The sequence below is a fragment of the Cotesia typhae genome, unplaced genomic scaffold, assembly GCF_013202065.1.
Source record: "Cotesia typhae breed Kobodo isofemale line unplaced genomic scaffold, CoteBio_Ctyphae scaffold_91, whole genome shotgun sequence".
NCBI lineage: Eukaryota > Metazoa > Arthropoda > Insecta > Hymenoptera > Braconidae > Cotesia > Cotesia typhae.
In genome coordinates this window covers 2,483,806-2,501,414 of record NW_027423781.1, presented here as the reverse complement: position 1 = coordinate 2,501,414, position 17,609 = coordinate 2,483,806, and the positions used below count along the sequence as shown (strand labels likewise).

Sequence of the window (17,609 nt, the reverse complement as noted above, 5' to 3'; positions counted from 1 at the left end):
TTATTGTGAAAAATCTTAATTTTAATTATCAATAAATCAGAGTTACATCTCGTAATTCATTTGTTATTTTTTTGAATTTTCAATTTTTTGCTAATAAAAATGAGGCTTACAAAAAACCATTTTGCAAAACTGACAATCAGAAACATTATAATTTTTTAATTAATTCATTTTTTAACGTTTGCTGCCTACTTTCGACCATCCTTCGTCTTCTTGGTTGTCACTCTTTTCTTCACGCTTGTATTTATCTTCTTTGCGCTCGCGTTCATCTTTTCTGTAAGAAAAAAAAACATTACGTTAGGATATCAACTTCTATAAAAATATAATGCTCATTTAATAATAGAATAATGATAAAATAAAAAATATAAAATAGCTGTAATATTAGGATGAGTTTATTTTTTAAAAAATGTCAATAATTAAGAAAAGACATTGTATTTTGTTCAATGATGATATTTTTAATGATTTAAACTCATCCTGATGATATACTCATCGCGACCTTTCATTTGAATACCCACATGAATTTTTCATATATTTTATATATTTCATATATATGAGAAATATCATATATATATAAAATATATAAAAAAAATCATGTGGGTATTCAAATGAAAGGTCTTGATGAGCATGACATCAGGATGAGCTTATATCTTTAAAAATGTCAATAATTCAAGAAAAGACATTGTATTTTGTCTACTGATGATATTTTAAACGATATCAGCTGTGATAGAACAATGATAATTGGTGTAAAAAAATTGAAACTTACTCATCACGCTTAGGCATATCCCTAGAGTCATCAGTGTTCCTAGTGCGCCAGTCATTAGACCCTGAAGACCTTTGGTACCTTGGCCTGTCATCATCGCGATCCCTCGGAGGTCTAGCGACATCCATGCGCCTAGGTCCGCGCTCAAATTTGTCATCAGCTCCTCCACGTCTCCAACTGGAAGTACCCATACCTTCCCTGGGCTTATCAAACTTAGAACCCCTCGTGTCTCTATTATCTCTACCATCCCTAACCTCCTTAGCGTCCCTGTCTTTGTCCTTAGAAAACCGATCCCACTTCTCGCGATCATCAACACGATCAATGCGTTTCTTTCCACGATCATCATCCCGGTCATCGCGTGGCTTGGGGTCATCCCTAGGTTCATTACGCCAAGAAGAAATCTCAGACTTAGCTTCACGGTCATTGCGCTCACCTCCGGAAGGCCGAGATTCTTCCCTGCGCTCTTTATACCCACCAGCGCCACGACGCCAAGTGTCAGGCTCGATAACTTTGCTGCGTTCTTCAGCAAGTTTCCTCTCTACCTCCTCTTCCCTAGCGCGCATAATTTCCGCTTGCTTGGCCAATTTAGCCAGCCGTTCAGCTTCTTTAGCAGCTTCAGCAGCGCGCTTGATTCTCTCTTCCTCCTCTCTAATAGCGCGTTCCTCTTCAATCCGCTTGCGTTCTTCCTCCTGCTTGATCCTGAGCTCCTCCTGAAGCTTCCTTTCAGCGGCTTCAGCGCGCTCCTGCTCCCACTTGGCCTTGCGTTCAGCTTTCCTAGCGATCTTGCGCTCCAGCAGCCGCTTGGCGCGCTCCTCGTTGAACTTAACCTCAAACTCCTGCAATCTCTCCAAATACGCGCTCTTGCGCTCAGCCAAAATCTTATCCAAGAAAGCGTCAGCGTCCTCTTTCATCCTTGACATGCGCTCGCGAGTCGCCACAGCTTGGTTCCGTTCCTCAATCGCCGCAAGAATGCGCTCCTGTTCCTGCTGTTCCCACTGTTGCTTAGCCAGTTCCTGCTTGTCCTCAACAGCTTTCTTCAGCAGCGGAATTTCTTCAATTCTCTTAGCACGCTCAAGGTAATCAACCTTCTTCTCCTGCGACTTCAGCTTCTGCTGCAACTCGCGTCTTTCCTTCTGAAGCTCTTCAGCTTCGCGAGCAGCAATTTGCTCAGCGTCGAGCTTCTTGATCTCATCTTCGTCCAATTTCTTAAGAACTTTCTGACCATGACTTGTCTGTGAGATCTGCTGCATTTTTTCCTTCAAATGTCGGTCTTTGATCTGCTGAATCTCGCTCTGTTGGCGCTTACGCTCGCGTTCTTCGCGTTCCTGCTCTAAGCGTTTATGCTCAGCGACTTGTTGCTGTCTCTGCAGCTCTTCTTGTCTTCGCATTTCTTCCTCTTCACGCATCGTATTAACGCGCTCAATGTACTCTTTGCGCTGTTCAATAATGTGCTGACGATCAAGAACGCGTTGATGCTCTTTATTTTTAGTCTCATGATAAAGCGCAACCATAGAAGCACGAATTTTTTCTCGCTCTTGCTTGCGCTTAGTCGGGAAAATAATATTGATAGCGCGATGAAGAACAGTAGCTATGTTGACCAATTGGCAGCGAATTTGCTCGGAAGGCATAGCTTGCAAAACTGGACCATCTGGATGGTCCTCACGCTGAGCCTCGCTCAAGTCTACGCCAAAGTGTATGCAACGCTTGCCGTGGTCAATTCGTATCTGCATGTCATTATAACGCACGCAGTCAACCAAAAGTCGTTCCAGGTGAAAGTCTGTTGTGAATTTGGCGAGTTCTATCAAACGCGCGAACTGAATTGTCTGGTAAACTTGGGAGACTTGGTGGATAAGACGCACTAGGGTGACATCTTGCAACGCTGGGACGTACTGTGCTAAGGGGCTAGATTCATCAACTTGGAGGGTCTGGATCACGGAATGGACACGCGAGCACAATTCTAGAGGGTGGAAATCAACTTCTAGCCAAGAGTACAGGTCTTGAAGCTTAGCGGACGCTAGATTTACGACGTTCATACGAACGATATCGCGCAGGAGGGAAGCGCGAGTTGGGGGCTGGGAGAGTCCTAGAAGGATTGCAAGTTTTTGGGCTTTTTCTAGGGGACTCTTATCAGTTTCTATGAACCTATCGAACTCGGGGTGGGCTGAGGGCAAGGGGATTGATAGGGTCGCTAACAAAACTCGGTTTGCCATTCTTTGCTGCTCTTCTGCAGACATGTTTTTCTTCATTTCGCGGGAAAGTTGCAGGAGTTTAAACAACGCAGCTGCGTGGAATAAATAATTTCCGGCCTTCCAGAAGACCATGGCAAGTTTCTGGTAGTAGTTCGCCATTGTTTTGGGAACGGGAAGCTTTTTGGACAGGTTCATCAGACCGTGAATGTCCTCGGTAGCTTTGTAAGCCTCCTGCCAGAGCTCCATTTGGATGGCAGAGTCAAGCTGGATTAAACGTGTTTCTAAATTCAATTGCTGAGTCTCAGCTTTGTTCATTGAAACGTTAGAGACCAGCTGGGGAAGCTTGCAGATTTCTTCGAGATGCTTGCGAAGTTTTTCGCAAAGCTTTCGGAACTCGGTTTTGCGGTTGTACTCCAGGCAAAACTGGAAGGCCATACGCGCAATGTCGTGGTATAGCGTCTCCACGTGGGCGTTTGTTCGCAACAGCTCGAGACACTGACAGTAAGATTCCCAGAGGAATTTCACCCAGGGGGTTAGAATTGTACGGTCACTACGGTCTTGGGCGTCTTCGCCGCTTACTGCTGAGAGCAATATACTCTCCGGGGTAGCTAAGTTGTCTAAGTCATCGATATCTATTACGGCCTGCTGACTCTGTTTACGGGCGGCTTCGGTCTTTTCTTCGGCCATTCGCAAGTATCCCCGGATGACATTTTCTAAACTACCGACGTTCACTGATTGGAACATGTTACGGTACTGGAAGAGACCTTCCTTCGCGATATGAGACTTTTTTAACTCCACGCACAGGTCGAGGTACTTGAACATTATCGGCTCCAGCACCGATTCCGACCAACTGTATGTCCATTTTTTATTGCGGAATACTTCTTGCAGGGTATCTAAAGCACGAGCTGGTTTGCCCACTTCAATGAATTCTGGAATTTAAATTCAGGAGTAAGTCGAGAGATTTTTTTTTTTACTAAGTACCAATTGTTGACAATTTGAAGTATCTTTTTTTGGTAATTTTGATATTCTTTGCTATCATTAGCTTTTTTTATTTACTCAATTTTAAAAATTGTTAAAAATTGGGGTTGTAATTTTTTAAGTAATATATTGTGATAAAATACAGCGTCAATAATTAGTACTTTTAATTTAACTTGGAAATTATTGTCAAAAATATAATTGAGGCATTTTTATATTCAGAGTTAATGATGAGAAAATTAAAAACAAATTTGTGGATAAAAAAATTTTTTATTTAATTCTGTCGGGATTTTAAATTAATTATATCAATTCAAAATTTGAAATGTGAAATAAAAATCTTTTAAGGAATCAAAAAATAAAAATAAAATTCAGATTTGAATAAATTGATTTTTATAATCCAGCTTTGTAAAATAAATTTTAAATTAATTTACCTGACAAATTAATTAGAAATTAATACTTCTAATTGATTGAAATAATTATTAATTTATTTTAAAAAAAGTTATTCATTTTTAATAGGAAGTTCATTTGAATTAATTTTTATACTGATATTGAATATTTTATAAAATTAATTAATAAAAAATTTTTTAAACTTTAATAAAATTAAATTGTAAATTATTTAGAAAAAAATTATTGAATAATAATTAAGAAAAATAATTATTTTTTTGTATATTATTAAAAGAAATAATTTAGATATTGACATGAAGTTTGATAAAAATTTTTAATGTTAAGTTGATGAGAATTATTAATTTTTTTTGTGACATTAAAATTAAGAAAGCAAAAAAATTATTGAAAAATATTTAAGAATTTGTAATATTTCTTAATAAATTATTGGATAGAAATTTTTTGAATAATTAAATTATAAATTATAAGTTTTTTGGGTACAAGTTCATGATACTGGAGTTGAACCGGATAATTTATTGACTTTTTAAAATTAATGGCAAAATAAAAAAAGTTACAATTTAAGAATTTTACAAATTTTGAGAAAAATTTTTTTTTAATATTTAAAAAATTTTGAATAGAGAACTTTAAATTAATTATTAAAAAATTTATATTGAAATTTTAGTATTAAAAAAAAATAAGTATTTAAAAAATCAAATTATAAAGAACTTCAAATTAATTTTTAAAAAATTGATATTGAAATTTTTTTTAAATCCCTCAAATTTAATGAAAATTAAGTTAGCCATTTAAAAATTTTCAGAATTTTTTTTTTATTGAAAAAATTATTACCAAAAAATTTCATTTGTAAAAAAATTGTAAGTGCAATTTTTTAAAAATATTGTTTGTTCTAATTTAATAAATTAAAAATAATTAAAAAAATTAAAAATAATTAAAAAATTAAAAATGTAGGCTAACTTTATTATTTATTAATTTTTTACAGTAAAAATAATTAATTCTTTCATAATTATTAATTGACAAAAAGATAACCTACAAAAAATTTTTTTTTCAGGATTTCAAGTTTTAGTAAAAGTTAAAAAAAAAAAAAATAAAAAATTATTAAATCAAATTAAAAACGTTCTAATTAAATTTTTTTTCTTCATTTAAATTATTTAATTTATAAAAATTATCATCTTATAATTTTTGACATTTAAGAATTCTAAAAAAGTTTGACAGTAAATAAAAAAAAAAAAATGTAGTAAAAAAAAAAGACTTTTTTAAAAAGTGTAAAAAAAATTAACAATAATCATAAAATAATAATAAAATTATTAGAAAAAGATTATATAATTTTTTCAACAATTAATTACTGCCAAAAAAAAATTATTATCTAATTTTTAAAAAAATAATCTCACTATAATATAATTATTAAAAAAAAAAAAAATGAAATAAAATTAAATGTGAAAGAAAATAGAAAATATGTGCTCCAAAAATTTTCAGCGAAAAAAAAATTACTGCCATGTTGTAACACATAGACAAGTGTGTTTAAAAAGCCGCATATTGATAAAAAAAAACTCACCATTGGCACGTTTAAGTGCATTTTCAGGACGTTGTCCGTATCTTGCCATTGTTGTTAATTAACTTTAATCACCATTAATCAGCAACTGGAAGAACAATAATATCAATTGTTATTTTTAATTATTTAATATATATTTATTGGTGCGGTCAAACTTTTCCTACCACTGTGGAAAAATTTAAGAGACAGCTAACCGCGTGTTACCGGATAAGTGGCAGCCATTGATAGAAGGTACCACCGAGTTCAGATAGACTATCCTTTATTTTCGATGCATACTTACTGAAGTCCTTTCTTGATTAAAATTATTGTTTTTAGTTTTTTTTATCACTTTTATTTTTCAAGTTTTTAAATTTTATTCGGAAAATTTTCTAAATTAATTATTATATGTTTCGCATTTAGTCGGCAAAATTTACAGTGGAGGAAGTGAGACAGAATTGTGTTTAGTTTCACTTGAAAAGACGAGTCAGGAATGACATTGACACTTGAGTTCAATTTTTGACAGTTAGATGGCGCCACGTGGTTTGTTCGGAGATTAAAAATTTTATATGCAAATTATTTTAGCCGACATTTAAAAATTTTTAGAATTTTTTTTTATTGAAAAGCATTTTTTAATATAAATTTGAGATAAAATGTATGTGAAACTAATTTATTCGTGATGTGATTGGTTGAATATATTATAAGCATGAAAATATATATTTGTAAGCTCTATAGTCAAAGCGCGCGTTTGCGCGCGCAAATTTGAATTTTAGTTTAAAAAAAAAAAATTTCATATGTAGAAAATTTTAAAAATTACACATCTAATTTTTTAAAAATATTTTTTGTCATAATTTAATTATTAAAAAAAAATCAAAAAATTAAATATAATTTTATAATAATAAATTAAGCCGACGTTTTTAATTTTTTGATTATTAGTAATTTATTAAATTAGAGCTAAAAAATTGCACTTATAGTTTTTCAAGGTTTTTACAAATGAAAATTTTTTTTCATTTTTTTATAATAATTCTTTTAATGAAAAAAAAATTCTTAAAATATTGCAAACTTATTATTTTTTGCCATGAAATTCAAAATGATGCCAATAAATTCTAGGAATCATTTTCAATTACAGTTATTTCTTCTAGATGACACTATTGATCAACGTACAAAAAAAGTTACTTGCGGAAACCCTTAACACTTTTTTGCGTAGTCTACGGATAAATTTTACCGACATCGAAAGATAAACAACAGATATGTCAAAAATATTTTGACTTTTTGAAAGTAATCTCTCTAGTTAATTTTTAAATAATTAAATATTACTGAGGATTTAAATATAAAATTTTCCAGGTACCAAAATTAATTGATTTAAAATTGTTCTTATGAAAATTTGATTTTTATAATTTTTCAGAGGAACGGAGATAAAGTTTAGCTGATTCGCAATTTTTTAAAATTTGAAAATTTTATTTATTTATTTTTTTTTTTAATGGCTCCACCGACTCAGCTTATATCTTGCAGTATTATTGGTAAGAATAATAAAAATATTTTTTTATTTTAAATTACAGTAATTCATAAATAACACTGAAGTTGACAGATATTAAAATTTTTTTTAGAATCTTATAGGATTTAAATTATTTAAAAAAATTTAATTAAAAAGTTTCACATGTGAAAAATAATAAAAATTACAATTGAACATTTTTAGAAGCATTTTTTTATTGTAATTGTAATATTGTAATCAATAATTAATTAATTCTAAATTTATAAATTAAAAAAAAAATTACGCGCTAATTTTTTGAAAATATTTTTTTTCCGATTATAATAATTAATTGAAAAATAAACTAAAAAATATATTTATAAAAATTCACACTTGCATTGTTTCTTTTTAATTTTTACATGTGAAATTTTTTTGCTAAATTTTTTAAAATTATTATTGTTTATAAGAATCTAAAAAATTTTTAAATTCAGTATCATAATAATTAATAAAATAGAAATCGGCCTCGATTTTTTAAATTTTATTTAACAAATAAATTAAAAGTAAAAAAATTGTAAATTCTTATTTGTGAAATTTTTTGTTATGGAATTTTAAAGTCATAATTTTTCGGTTAAAAAAAAAACTATATATAAAAATTGTAAAAAATTTTTTAAATTTATTATTATTAATAATTATAAAATGACTTTTTCTCAGAAAAAGATCTAAACGGCGACACTTTATGGACATGGACGTATCCTTCGGTAACCGATGATCAGAAAACAATTATAACCCGCAAGTACAATTTACAGTCAGAGCACTGTAATACTCAATCATTTGTTTTTTCGCGTTACAATAATGAATGGTTTTATATAAATTCCAGCGAAGTTTTCGATACTGATAAATTACCACGAGTAAGTACCACAATTATTAATTGCTTACTCCTTGATTTAAATTATTTAATTATAAGTTACTAATTATAATTAATTATTTAAAAAAAAACTTGTGACTGTCGATGTTAAAGACAGTAAAATAAAACCTAAAATTGTATTTTATAATATTTTGTTATCAACAGATAAAACAATTTGCATTGATACTTTTCACCAAAGATTATAACCCGCAAAAATACGAAGTACTTTGTCGGGTATTAAGTAAAATGTACTGCAAAACTGGGAATCCCGTAGAAATACTTAAACTGTATTTATCTGTATTCACCAACGGATCATGCACGACCGAAGAAAATGGTATTTACAATTCCGATGATTACAATCTTTCGCATCTTAATTCAGACACAAATATCCGTGATTTGATAAAGACGTTCGAATTAGAAACAATATTAATTTACAACGCATTGTTGTTAAAAAGGCGCATTGTCGTCTACCATCACAGTTTGGAACAATTGTTCAAGTGGATAAGGACATTTCCTGCGCTTATGAAGCATCGGGATGTTACGGACAATTTGATACCGTGGATCGATCTAAATGCAGATGAAATTCAGGATTTGAAGGTATTTAAATTTAGTTAGTAAAGTTAAGGAGATCCACGCAAAGTAATAAAATTTTTAAAACTTCCTGAAAATTTTTAAATTCAATCTACGTAGCCTAATAATTAAAAAAAAAAATATTAAGAAACAGGTTTCCGAAATGTTTAATAAAATAATTAGGTTTGAAAATTGTAATTTTTACATGTAGGTAAATGGAAATTCCAACAGCCGTGTATTTGGTTAAGAATTTAATGCAATTAACGATTTAGAAAAAATTTTATTTTTATTGAATTTGATTGAAAAAATAATGAGATTTCGATTAAAACAATAAAAAAATAGATTTCCGAACGGATTACGGAGATATTTTAGATTTTTATAAAAATCACAAGGAACTTCCGTTCTTTAAAGTCTTGTATTTGACTTGGCAACACCGCTTGCGCAGTTACCCGGCGCATAAGTAACCGCGGTTTTTTAAATGCTAGAAGATTTTAGTCATTTTAGTTAGACAGTAAACATAAATAAATTTGAAGGTACGTGAACTCTTGCGGTGTTGTCAAGTGTAAACCGGTAATTCAGAGTGCTATATTTTTATTAGTAAATTAAATGTAAATAATTATTTAATGAGTGAATCTTTCGGAAATTTCCTCAAAAATGTTATTAATTAATTTTAAGATGCATAACAAAAGTATTTCTTCGTATGATTTTTTTATAGACATTCTTTACAATAGAAGGGTACTTGGATCTCCTTAAGGTAAAATTTTTAAAATTCTTTTTAATGTAAAAAATTTTTTATTTAACACAAAAAATAAAAACAGTTGATTTTTTTGCACCAAATTTTTAATTTAGTGTTTTTTTAAAAGAAGAAATTAAAAACAGCATTCACGTTGGAGGTTTTAACAATTTTTTTTAATTTCTCGCGTTTTTAGTAACATCACTCTTTTATATATTCTTGTATCAGTATCAGGAAAATAAAATAAAATAATTGTTCGATGCTAATAAAAAAAAAGGCAGTAAATATATTTCAAATGCATATTTGAAAAATAATTAAAGTTTGTTTAAAACAAAGATGAATGAATAATAAATCTGGTGGAAAATATTTTCACGAGAGATAAAAGTTAGTTATTTATTATAGATACTAAAAGCGGAAGTATTAAATGGTGAATAAATAAATGAATAAATAATAAATAATTCGAAAAGTTTATGAGAAGATAACAGATGTTAAATCAAGTAAGTGGTTTATTTAGAATTTATGATCGTGTGGTTAGCATAAGGAGATAAATCTGGTGAAATGAGTAAATTTTTCGGAAATTTTCTCTAAAATTTTATTAATTAATTTTAAAACGCAAAACAAAAGGATTTCTACGTATTATTTTTTTACAGAAATTCCTTACAAAGGGGAAGGAGGGTACTTGGATCTCTTTAAGGAGATCCACGAGTTAGTAAAATTTTGAAAACTTCCTGAAAATTTGTAAATTCAATCTACGTAGCCTAATAATTAATAAAGTACAGGTTTTCGGGAGATTTAATGAAATAATTAGACATTCTTCACACCAGAAGGGTATACTTGGATCTCCTTAATTTTTATCGGAAAAAAAACTATATTTTTTCAGTGTACTAATAAAGATGTCGCTTTTCAGAGCTACGCATACTACATTGCCGGCTGTCGCGACAGTGCAGTTGCGCTAAAACCAGAACTTTATGATTTACTGGTAAATATACCCGCCCGTGAAATAACGATAGCGCCACATGCTAAAGAAAGCTTTATTATGACAAAAACTCATAAAGAAATAGCGTTGTTTATGATTCAGCTCTGCGAAAAAACCTCCAATGAATCGCAGATAACAAATGAAATAGCGGACAAAACTCAGGATTTGCTGAACCAATTGAAAAACATCGCCACTGTCGAAGACAGTGGCAAAAAAATATTAACCGTGAAAACTATTCGCAATCGCAGTTTTCCAATTGCTGTTGAGAATTTTCTTGTTAACTTGGCGAATGCAGAACAATTTTTCAACAATTCGCTTTAATAAAAAATCGTTAATTTTATTTATTTTTTCGCATATTTAATACATAATTTTTTATAAATCTTTAAGTACAAAAAATGGAAGATTTTTATTTTCTCAAATAAAAAAACAATTTATTTTTTATTGCAATAACTGAACTGATTTTAATAATAAAAATCATGATCCGTGATAAATTTTTCTTGAGATGTTTACATTAAATATTCATATGTATTTTACAGCTCATTACTCAATTCTTTTCGTTGTTTGAATAAAAAAACAATAAATAAACAAACCACCGCTTGTTCTTGGAATAAATTGCACATTAATTGAATACTTTACGAGCAATATCATTTTTTTAGCAAAAAATAAGAATTTCATTCCATGGAATCTCGCATATTTATTCAATAAAAAAATTAGGGGATACAAATTTTATTATGCAACATATATTTGTATAAATAGATTCATATTGTATATATTAATACATTTTTATAACAATTATTAACACATTAAAAGAATAATACTTAATTTTATTAATTAAATTTAATGTTAATTATTTCTAAGGATATATACATTGTGAACATCGATCTTAGTGACTAGAGAAGTAATACATTAATTGTAACATTGTTCAATGAAAAATTTATTTTGGTGGAATGTTCGTATATATTTTGATTTTTTAAAAAATAATCCTTTCGTAGAAGATATTATTAATTGAGTGAGTCAAAATTGTGTTTGAATTTTTCTTTATTTTCAATTTTTGTAATACTTATTAAAATTCATTGTTTGAATTTATAAATAAATAAAATTTTGCTTTATTAAATAATAAATTTTGTTAAATTAGACTGTTCTATCTTAAATATTGACGTTTTTAAAAATATAAGCTCATTCCGATGTTACAATGATCAAGAGCTTTCATTTGAGTACCCACATGCATTTTTGATATATTTTTCATCTATACATATATATATATATATATATATATATATATATATATATATATATATATATATATATATAAATATATGAAATATATGAAAAATTGATGTGGGTACTCAAATGAAAGGTCTCAATGAATATAATGTCGGGATGAGCTGATATCTCTAAAAATGGCATTACTTGACAATATACAAGGTAATTTCTTAATTATCGACATTTTTTAAGATATAAACTCATTTCGATGTTACACTCATCGAGACCTTTCATTTAAGTACCCACATGACATTTTTTATATATTTTATATATATAGTATTTGTAAAATATATATAAATATATAAAATATATGAAAAATTGATGTGGGTACTCAAATGAAAGGCCTCGGTGAGTGTAACATCGGGATGAGCTTATATCTTTAAAAATGACATTAGTTGACGAGATACAAGGTCATTTCTTAATTATCGACATTTTTAAAGATATAAGCTCAAGTTAAATTTTGTCATTAAAAAATCAGAAAATCCAATTTTGAAAAATCAACGGTACAATGATCAAGAGCTTCCATTTTAGTACACACATTTACATCGTAATTTTCTGTGTGTCTCTTTTCAATACTGTTTCCTCCAATCATTCTATTCCAACCCCTCGGAATCAGTTTGAACATTCCACTCAATTCAATTACTGCTTATTAGATTTACGCAGATAATTAAAAGCAAATTGTACGTCAGCTACTGAGGGTAGAAAAGTATAAAAGTAAAAAAAAGAAAACATTCTTAAAATTTAAGAATTTTAAGAATGTTTTTTATTTAACAAAAAAATAAAAAAATTCTAACGAAGAGATTATCTCACAACCGTTAAAATTGAAATAAATTTACATTTTTTCTATTGTTATCATGGCAGTTAAAAAAAATAATATCTCACATGAGAGCACTTGCTATTCGCGTATCAGCGTTGCAAGTTTTTTCCTTTTTCTTTTTTTTTTTTTTTCTGTAACAATAACGATTAATTCACACTTATATACATTTAAAGACGCACTGATAAAAAAAATGACTTGATTAAAGAAAAAATTTTTCTTCAAAATGTCATTCTTGTTTTAAGTAATTCAATTCTCTTACCCGTGTAAAAAAAATTGTCTTAAAAGAGTCACAAGTTTAGGATCCTAAACGTGACACAATTTTAGGACACTTTTATGAATTTTAGTACACTTTTATGACGACACAAGACTATTTTAGGACAATTTTAGGATAGTTCTATGACAATTTTATGTCTACTTTAGGATACTTTTAGGACAATTTTAGGACACTATTATGACAATTTTAAAATATTTTTCTGAAAATTTTAGGAAATTTTTAAGACAATTTTATGACAAGACTATTTTAGGACAATTTTAGGATACTTATATGACAATTTTATGACTACTTTAGGATATTTTTATGACAATTTTAGGACACTTTTATGACAAAAGTATCCTAAAATTGTCATAAGTGTCATAAAATTGTCCTAAAATTGTCCTTAAAGTATCCTAAAATTGTCATAAGTGTCTTAAAAATGTCCTAAAAGTATCTTAAAGTTGTCATAAGTGTCATAAAATTGTCATAAAAGTATCCTAAAATTGTCATAAAAGTACTTTTTACAAAATTTTTTCTCTGATTAATTACGACAATATTTTTCTAAAATCGAAATTTCATTTCGGTTTGGTGTCATAAATTTGTCATAAACATGTCCTAAATTGTATCACGTTTAGAATCCTAAGTTTATGACTCTTCTAAAAGATTTTAAAAAGATTTTGTCTCTTCTAAGACAATTTTTTTTACACGGGTAAGGAGGTCCTTTCCTCCAGTTTTACAAAATTTTTACAATTAAATTCTTTTAATAAGATCTAAAACTTTATTTGAATCAAAGCGTATAATTTTTCTGACTTGTGATTTATTTCAAATAAAATTATTTCCAGTTGCGTGAAGTTAATGGTCAAGTTAATACCCGAAGAACTGATCGGATAAACATAAAGTAGAGACGAAAATCATTCGGATAGGTAAGTAGAATAAATCCCGGTATATAGATAATAGACTCCTGAAATCGTGGACTATCTTTAGAGAATAAAATAATATCTGTCTTAGTCTTATACTTAATAAAGTGGAGAAGACATGAGAGATCTAGTGTATGTGCCTACGGTACATAAAATAAGACCACGGAAGAAGGGAATGAAGATGAAAATACCTACGATATAAATCACTGGGTCAAAACGGGCCGTCATAAATCTCTGGTTATTGTGGACCGAAAAAATAGTCGGATAGAAAAGCTGCAAGAAAGGAGGGGGCGCAATCTAGGAGCTTTTTACTCTTTGTTAAGTGAACCTAAATACACTAAATTAATGATTAATCAATGATCGAATGTTGGAAAAACAAAAAGATACATTTCTAAATAAACTATGCTTTTTTTGATGCTCCTGGTAGCTGATGACAGTAATGTAACGACATTGAGGGGTTATACTTAGTTGCAAGCCCAAAAAACGCATTTTTTATCAATTTTTTTCTAAAGAGACATTTTATTTAACAAATCTATAAATAGCAAGTAAATGTAGTGGATTTTTTATATTTTAAAACCTTGTTGTCTGTTTTTAAAAAAATTATGTTGTACTTCTCCAGTAGACGATCTTCTGGAGGTCCTCCACAAAAAAGTGTCAGGCGGTGAGCAAAATATCTCTGCTTTAGATTATATCAAATGGAAAATTCCGAAAAATTTATTTAGTGGATAGATGAATGCAGGTATCGATCGAAGGAATAGTCAAAATTTTTATTTTTGAAAAAATGGCGGGTTCCCAAAGAAAAGTCGCCATTTTCGAAAAAATTTCCAACTTCAAGTGGTCTAAAAAATCGAAATAATTGTCAGAAATCTTATTCCTTCGATAAATACCTGGGGAATAGGTCTAAGAAGGTTGCATAAAAATTTGAAAACGATCGGTCAAACCGTTTTGGAGAAATCGTGCTCACCGACTTTGAAAATACTGTTTTGAGAAAAACGCGTTTTTATACGCTCCGCCTATTTTCGAACGCTCGGAGACGTTCTTAAGAATATGCATTTATCTTCAAGAATATTTGCCGGATCAATTTTAAATTTTCAGAGAATATACTCAAATATATTTACATTCCGAAAATCCAAAATTGATTTTTTGAAAATTCTTACTAGGTATAACCCCTTTATCAGATTAACAATTAACGAGTTCAATTATGTTCTTATCATTGTAAAGATTTTCCACACGAAATTTCAATACTTGCGCAGCTGTAATAAAACTTAGTACTTGGAATTCCCAACAGAGGGCGCACAATCGCTGAACTTTCTCGCTCCAGAAGAGTTGAGTCAGACGCTTTAAGGTCTTTTGAAGCTTTACAGCAGTATTATTGATTTGTAAATTAGTTTTGTGGATACTTTTTGCGATAATTTGTTATCCTATGTATTACTTTGTGACTTTTCATCGACAGAAACAAAATTTATTTCAAATTGACGGTATCGTTGATTTTTCAAAATTGGATTTTCCGATTTTTTAGTAACAAAATTTAAGTTATTATTTTGATCCTTTAATTTCACGTAACTGGAAATAATATTATTTTATTTTAAACAAAACTAACTTTATCATTTTTGTTGTTCACATTATTAGCATTGGTGATAATAGTTAAATTAAAAGGCTTATTATTATCAGTACTGGCATTAGAGACCTTCACACTGCAGCTTTTGCTAGAGTTGCTCTGTCTGCGCCAGAAATCCGAGTGGTTACTGCTGGTGGTTGTGCCAGTGCGTCCAGATGTTGGAATGTCTTTGCTCTGTTTGCGCGACAGTCCGCACAATCGCAGAAATCCCTCGCGAAATTTTGTCGACATTAAGTTATACAGAATTGGATTGATTGCTGAATTGAGATAGAGCATTACGCGGCTTATGTACAGTAATATAAAGTACCCATCGACGCCGAGATTTATTATTGCTGTCAACGGCGACACTATTACCCAGAGTGTAAACGCGCGAAAGGGCAATAAGCAAATGAAAAAACTAATTACAACTGTTCCCAGCATCAGCACCACTTGCTTTCGGTACTTTAGTAAATTATTCGCTGGGCCTCGCGTTATCGCTGGATTCTTCATCAAATGTCTCGCTATCACTGTGTACAGCATTACCAGTATCACTAATGGAATTATAAAAAATATTATTATTGTTGTTAAGAAAAATATCATTGGCCATATTGACTTTACAGATGTTGAACATGCTGGTATTTCACTTCCATCGTCGTCTTTTTCCATTGAGTATACTGTCATTGCTATTATCGGACTGAAAAATAAAATGTGTTATTGATAAGTTAATTATAGAATTTAGGCTTGATAATTTTTAATTATAAAAAAGGTAAGATTTAAAAAATTATAAAGTGCACGACTCATAATGCTCATTTAATTATGTAATCATAAAATAGAAAAGTTTGGAAAATCCAAAAGTGCACGCCTCATAATCTCATTTTGCACAATAAAATTGATTAAAATAAAATATAAAATGTAGAAAAACACCTCAATAGTCAATGTAACTTTACCGTGACTTGTAAGTAAGTATCATTTATAGATATCAGATGGAGTTATATTCACGAGGTTACAACTTAAGATTTTACATTTGACTTTTTTATTTATTTTTATTCAATAAACAAATAAAAAAAATGCTTTTAAAGAAGTTTAGCAATTTTTTTTTATCTTTATTACTGCTAACAATCAAATAATTAATCAAATTAAAATAAAATAATAAAAAAAAAAAAAAAACAGAAAACTCAGCTATGGTTTAGTAGCGTCATAACTCTAAGGTGAGGAAAAAAATACTATAATAAAAATGTATAGATAAATATACAAAAAAATCAACAGTCATGTATTAGTTTTTTATAAATAATAATTTAACGACAGTGAATTGAACGCTCATATTAACTAAGAAATTCTGTCGTGTGTTACTTTAGATAATTAAAAAAAAATTATTCCGATACGATCATTTTTTCGAGCAATTTTGATGCCACATACACCCATCCATACACGGACGTCCAGAAAAGATTATGTTTAATGTTATTATTTACTATGTTAAACAAAAAAATTGTTATTGAAATATATTTTATGTGCCTGACAAATTATTTGACTTGATATTTGTGCACTCAAATTAACCTGTAAGTGCAATATAAATAACAAAAAATCAATTTCAGTTTCGAGAAAATTGCTTTTTTTGAAATGTCGAGAGTAGAGCACAACCTCAACGCTTCGCTCATGAGTCGTGCAAAAATTAATTTTTTTAATTTTGACTACTCATAACCTCTTAATGTTAGCAGAATTAAGTATGTGCTTTGTATATCAGGTGGCACTATCAAGAGAATCTACCGATGATCGGTTGTATTAGATAAAGCAGGAAAAGAAGTGACCTGAAAAGGGCTTGAGTGTAATGCTACCAGTGATGTAATGCAGAAAATGGGAAGATATTTATTTTATATTTTCCTCGAGGGATATGAGTATATACTCATTTCTACAATCATCCGAGCGAACGTGATTCCTTCACTCTGCTGGGACGAATAAAGTCAGTATTTATCAATCAACTAAGAAGAGGAAAACATATTCGATGAAAAAGGAGAATTTTTTTTCTTTCGCTTTGTGTATAGTAGCTTCAGTATTATTGATATTGTTATTATTATTATTATTATTATTATTATTATTATTTTTTTTTTTTAAGGAGAAAATAATTTAAAAGTAATTTTATACGAGTTCTGGAAAACATGAGATTTCCAGAAGACGTAAGATAAATTTATTTTAAATACCAACGACAATAATAAAAAATAAGTAAATTGGAGAAAGAAAATACTGTTATCGATAGCTTGTTATGGCTTTA

The 17,609-nt window shown here is 29.5% G+C and overlaps 3 protein-coding genes across 4 annotated transcripts in view; 1 reads left to right on the top strand and 2 right to left on the bottom strand.

Moving 5' to 3' along the window:
* Eif3a (eukaryotic translation initiation factor 3 subunit A) lies at nucleotides 1-6,298 on the bottom strand. 2 transcript variants are annotated; one of them, XM_074258873.1, is made up of 4 exons: nucleotides 6,150-6,298; nucleotides 5,873-5,957; nucleotides 761-3,875; nucleotides 1-271 (listed from the first exon to the last, which is right to left on the bottom strand). In XM_074258873.1, exons 2-4 carry the CDS (start codon nucleotides 5,919-5,921, stop codon nucleotides 172-174), a joined length of 3,264 nt encoding a protein of 1,087 aa, XP_074114974.1. In that variant the 5' UTR covers nucleotides 5,922-5,957; nucleotides 6,150-6,298; the 3' UTR covers nucleotides 1-171. The 2 variants fall into 2 exon arrangements, with proteins under 2 accessions (XP_074114974.1, XP_074114973.1); XM_074258872.1 differs by lacking the exon at nucleotides 6,150-6,298 and adding an exon at nucleotides 6,034-6,096.
* Nucleotides 6,299-7,030: 732 nt separating this feature from the next.
* Nucleotides 7,031-11,297, top strand: LOC141537729 (putative DENN domain-containing protein 10 B). The gene is made up of 5 exons (XM_074258876.1): nucleotides 7,031-7,189; nucleotides 7,251-7,365; nucleotides 8,025-8,221; nucleotides 8,383-8,814; nucleotides 10,428-11,297. The coding sequence occupies exons 2-5, from the start codon at nucleotides 7,326-7,328 to the stop codon at nucleotides 10,815-10,817; spliced, it is 1,059 nt and encodes a 352-aa protein (XP_074114977.1). The 5' UTR covers nucleotides 7,031-7,189; nucleotides 7,251-7,325; the 3' UTR covers nucleotides 10,818-11,297.
* Nucleotides 11,298-11,437: 140 nt separating this feature from the next.
* Nucleotides 11,438-17,609, bottom strand: part of Ethr (ecdysis triggering hormone receptor) — a 32,593-nt gene continuing 26,421 nt past the window's right edge. The window contains exon 7 of the mRNA XM_074258874.1: nucleotides 11,438-16,037. Coding sequence (XP_074114975.1) covers nucleotides 15,332-16,037 — 706 coding nt within the window. The 3' untranslated portion in view covers nucleotides 11,438-15,331. The remainder of the gene's footprint in view (nucleotides 16,038-17,609) is intronic.

Coding starts and splice junctions, on each gene's coding strand:
- Eif3a (XM_074258873.1), bottom strand. CDS start 5,921: ATGGCAAGATACGGACAACGTCCTGAAAATGCACTTAAACGTGCCAAT. Junction 3,876..5,872: donor TGCACTTAAACGTGCCAATG/GTGAGTTTTTTT, acceptor TTTAAATTCCAG/AATTCATTGAAGTGGGCAAA. Junction 272..760: donor GATATGCCTAAGCGTGATGA/GTAAGTTTCAAT, acceptor TTTTTCTTACAG/AAAAGATGAACGCGAGCGCA.
- LOC141537729 (XM_074258876.1), top strand. CDS start 7,326: ATGGCTCCACCGACTCAGCTTATATCTTGCAGTATTATTG. Junction 7,366..8,024: donor TATATCTTGCAGTATTATTG/GTAAGAATAATA, acceptor ACTTTTTCTCAG/AAAAAGATCTAAACGGCGAC. Junction 8,815..10,427: donor ATGAAATTCAGGATTTGAAG/GTATTTAAATTT, acceptor GTCGCTTTTCAG/AGCTACGCATACTACATTGC.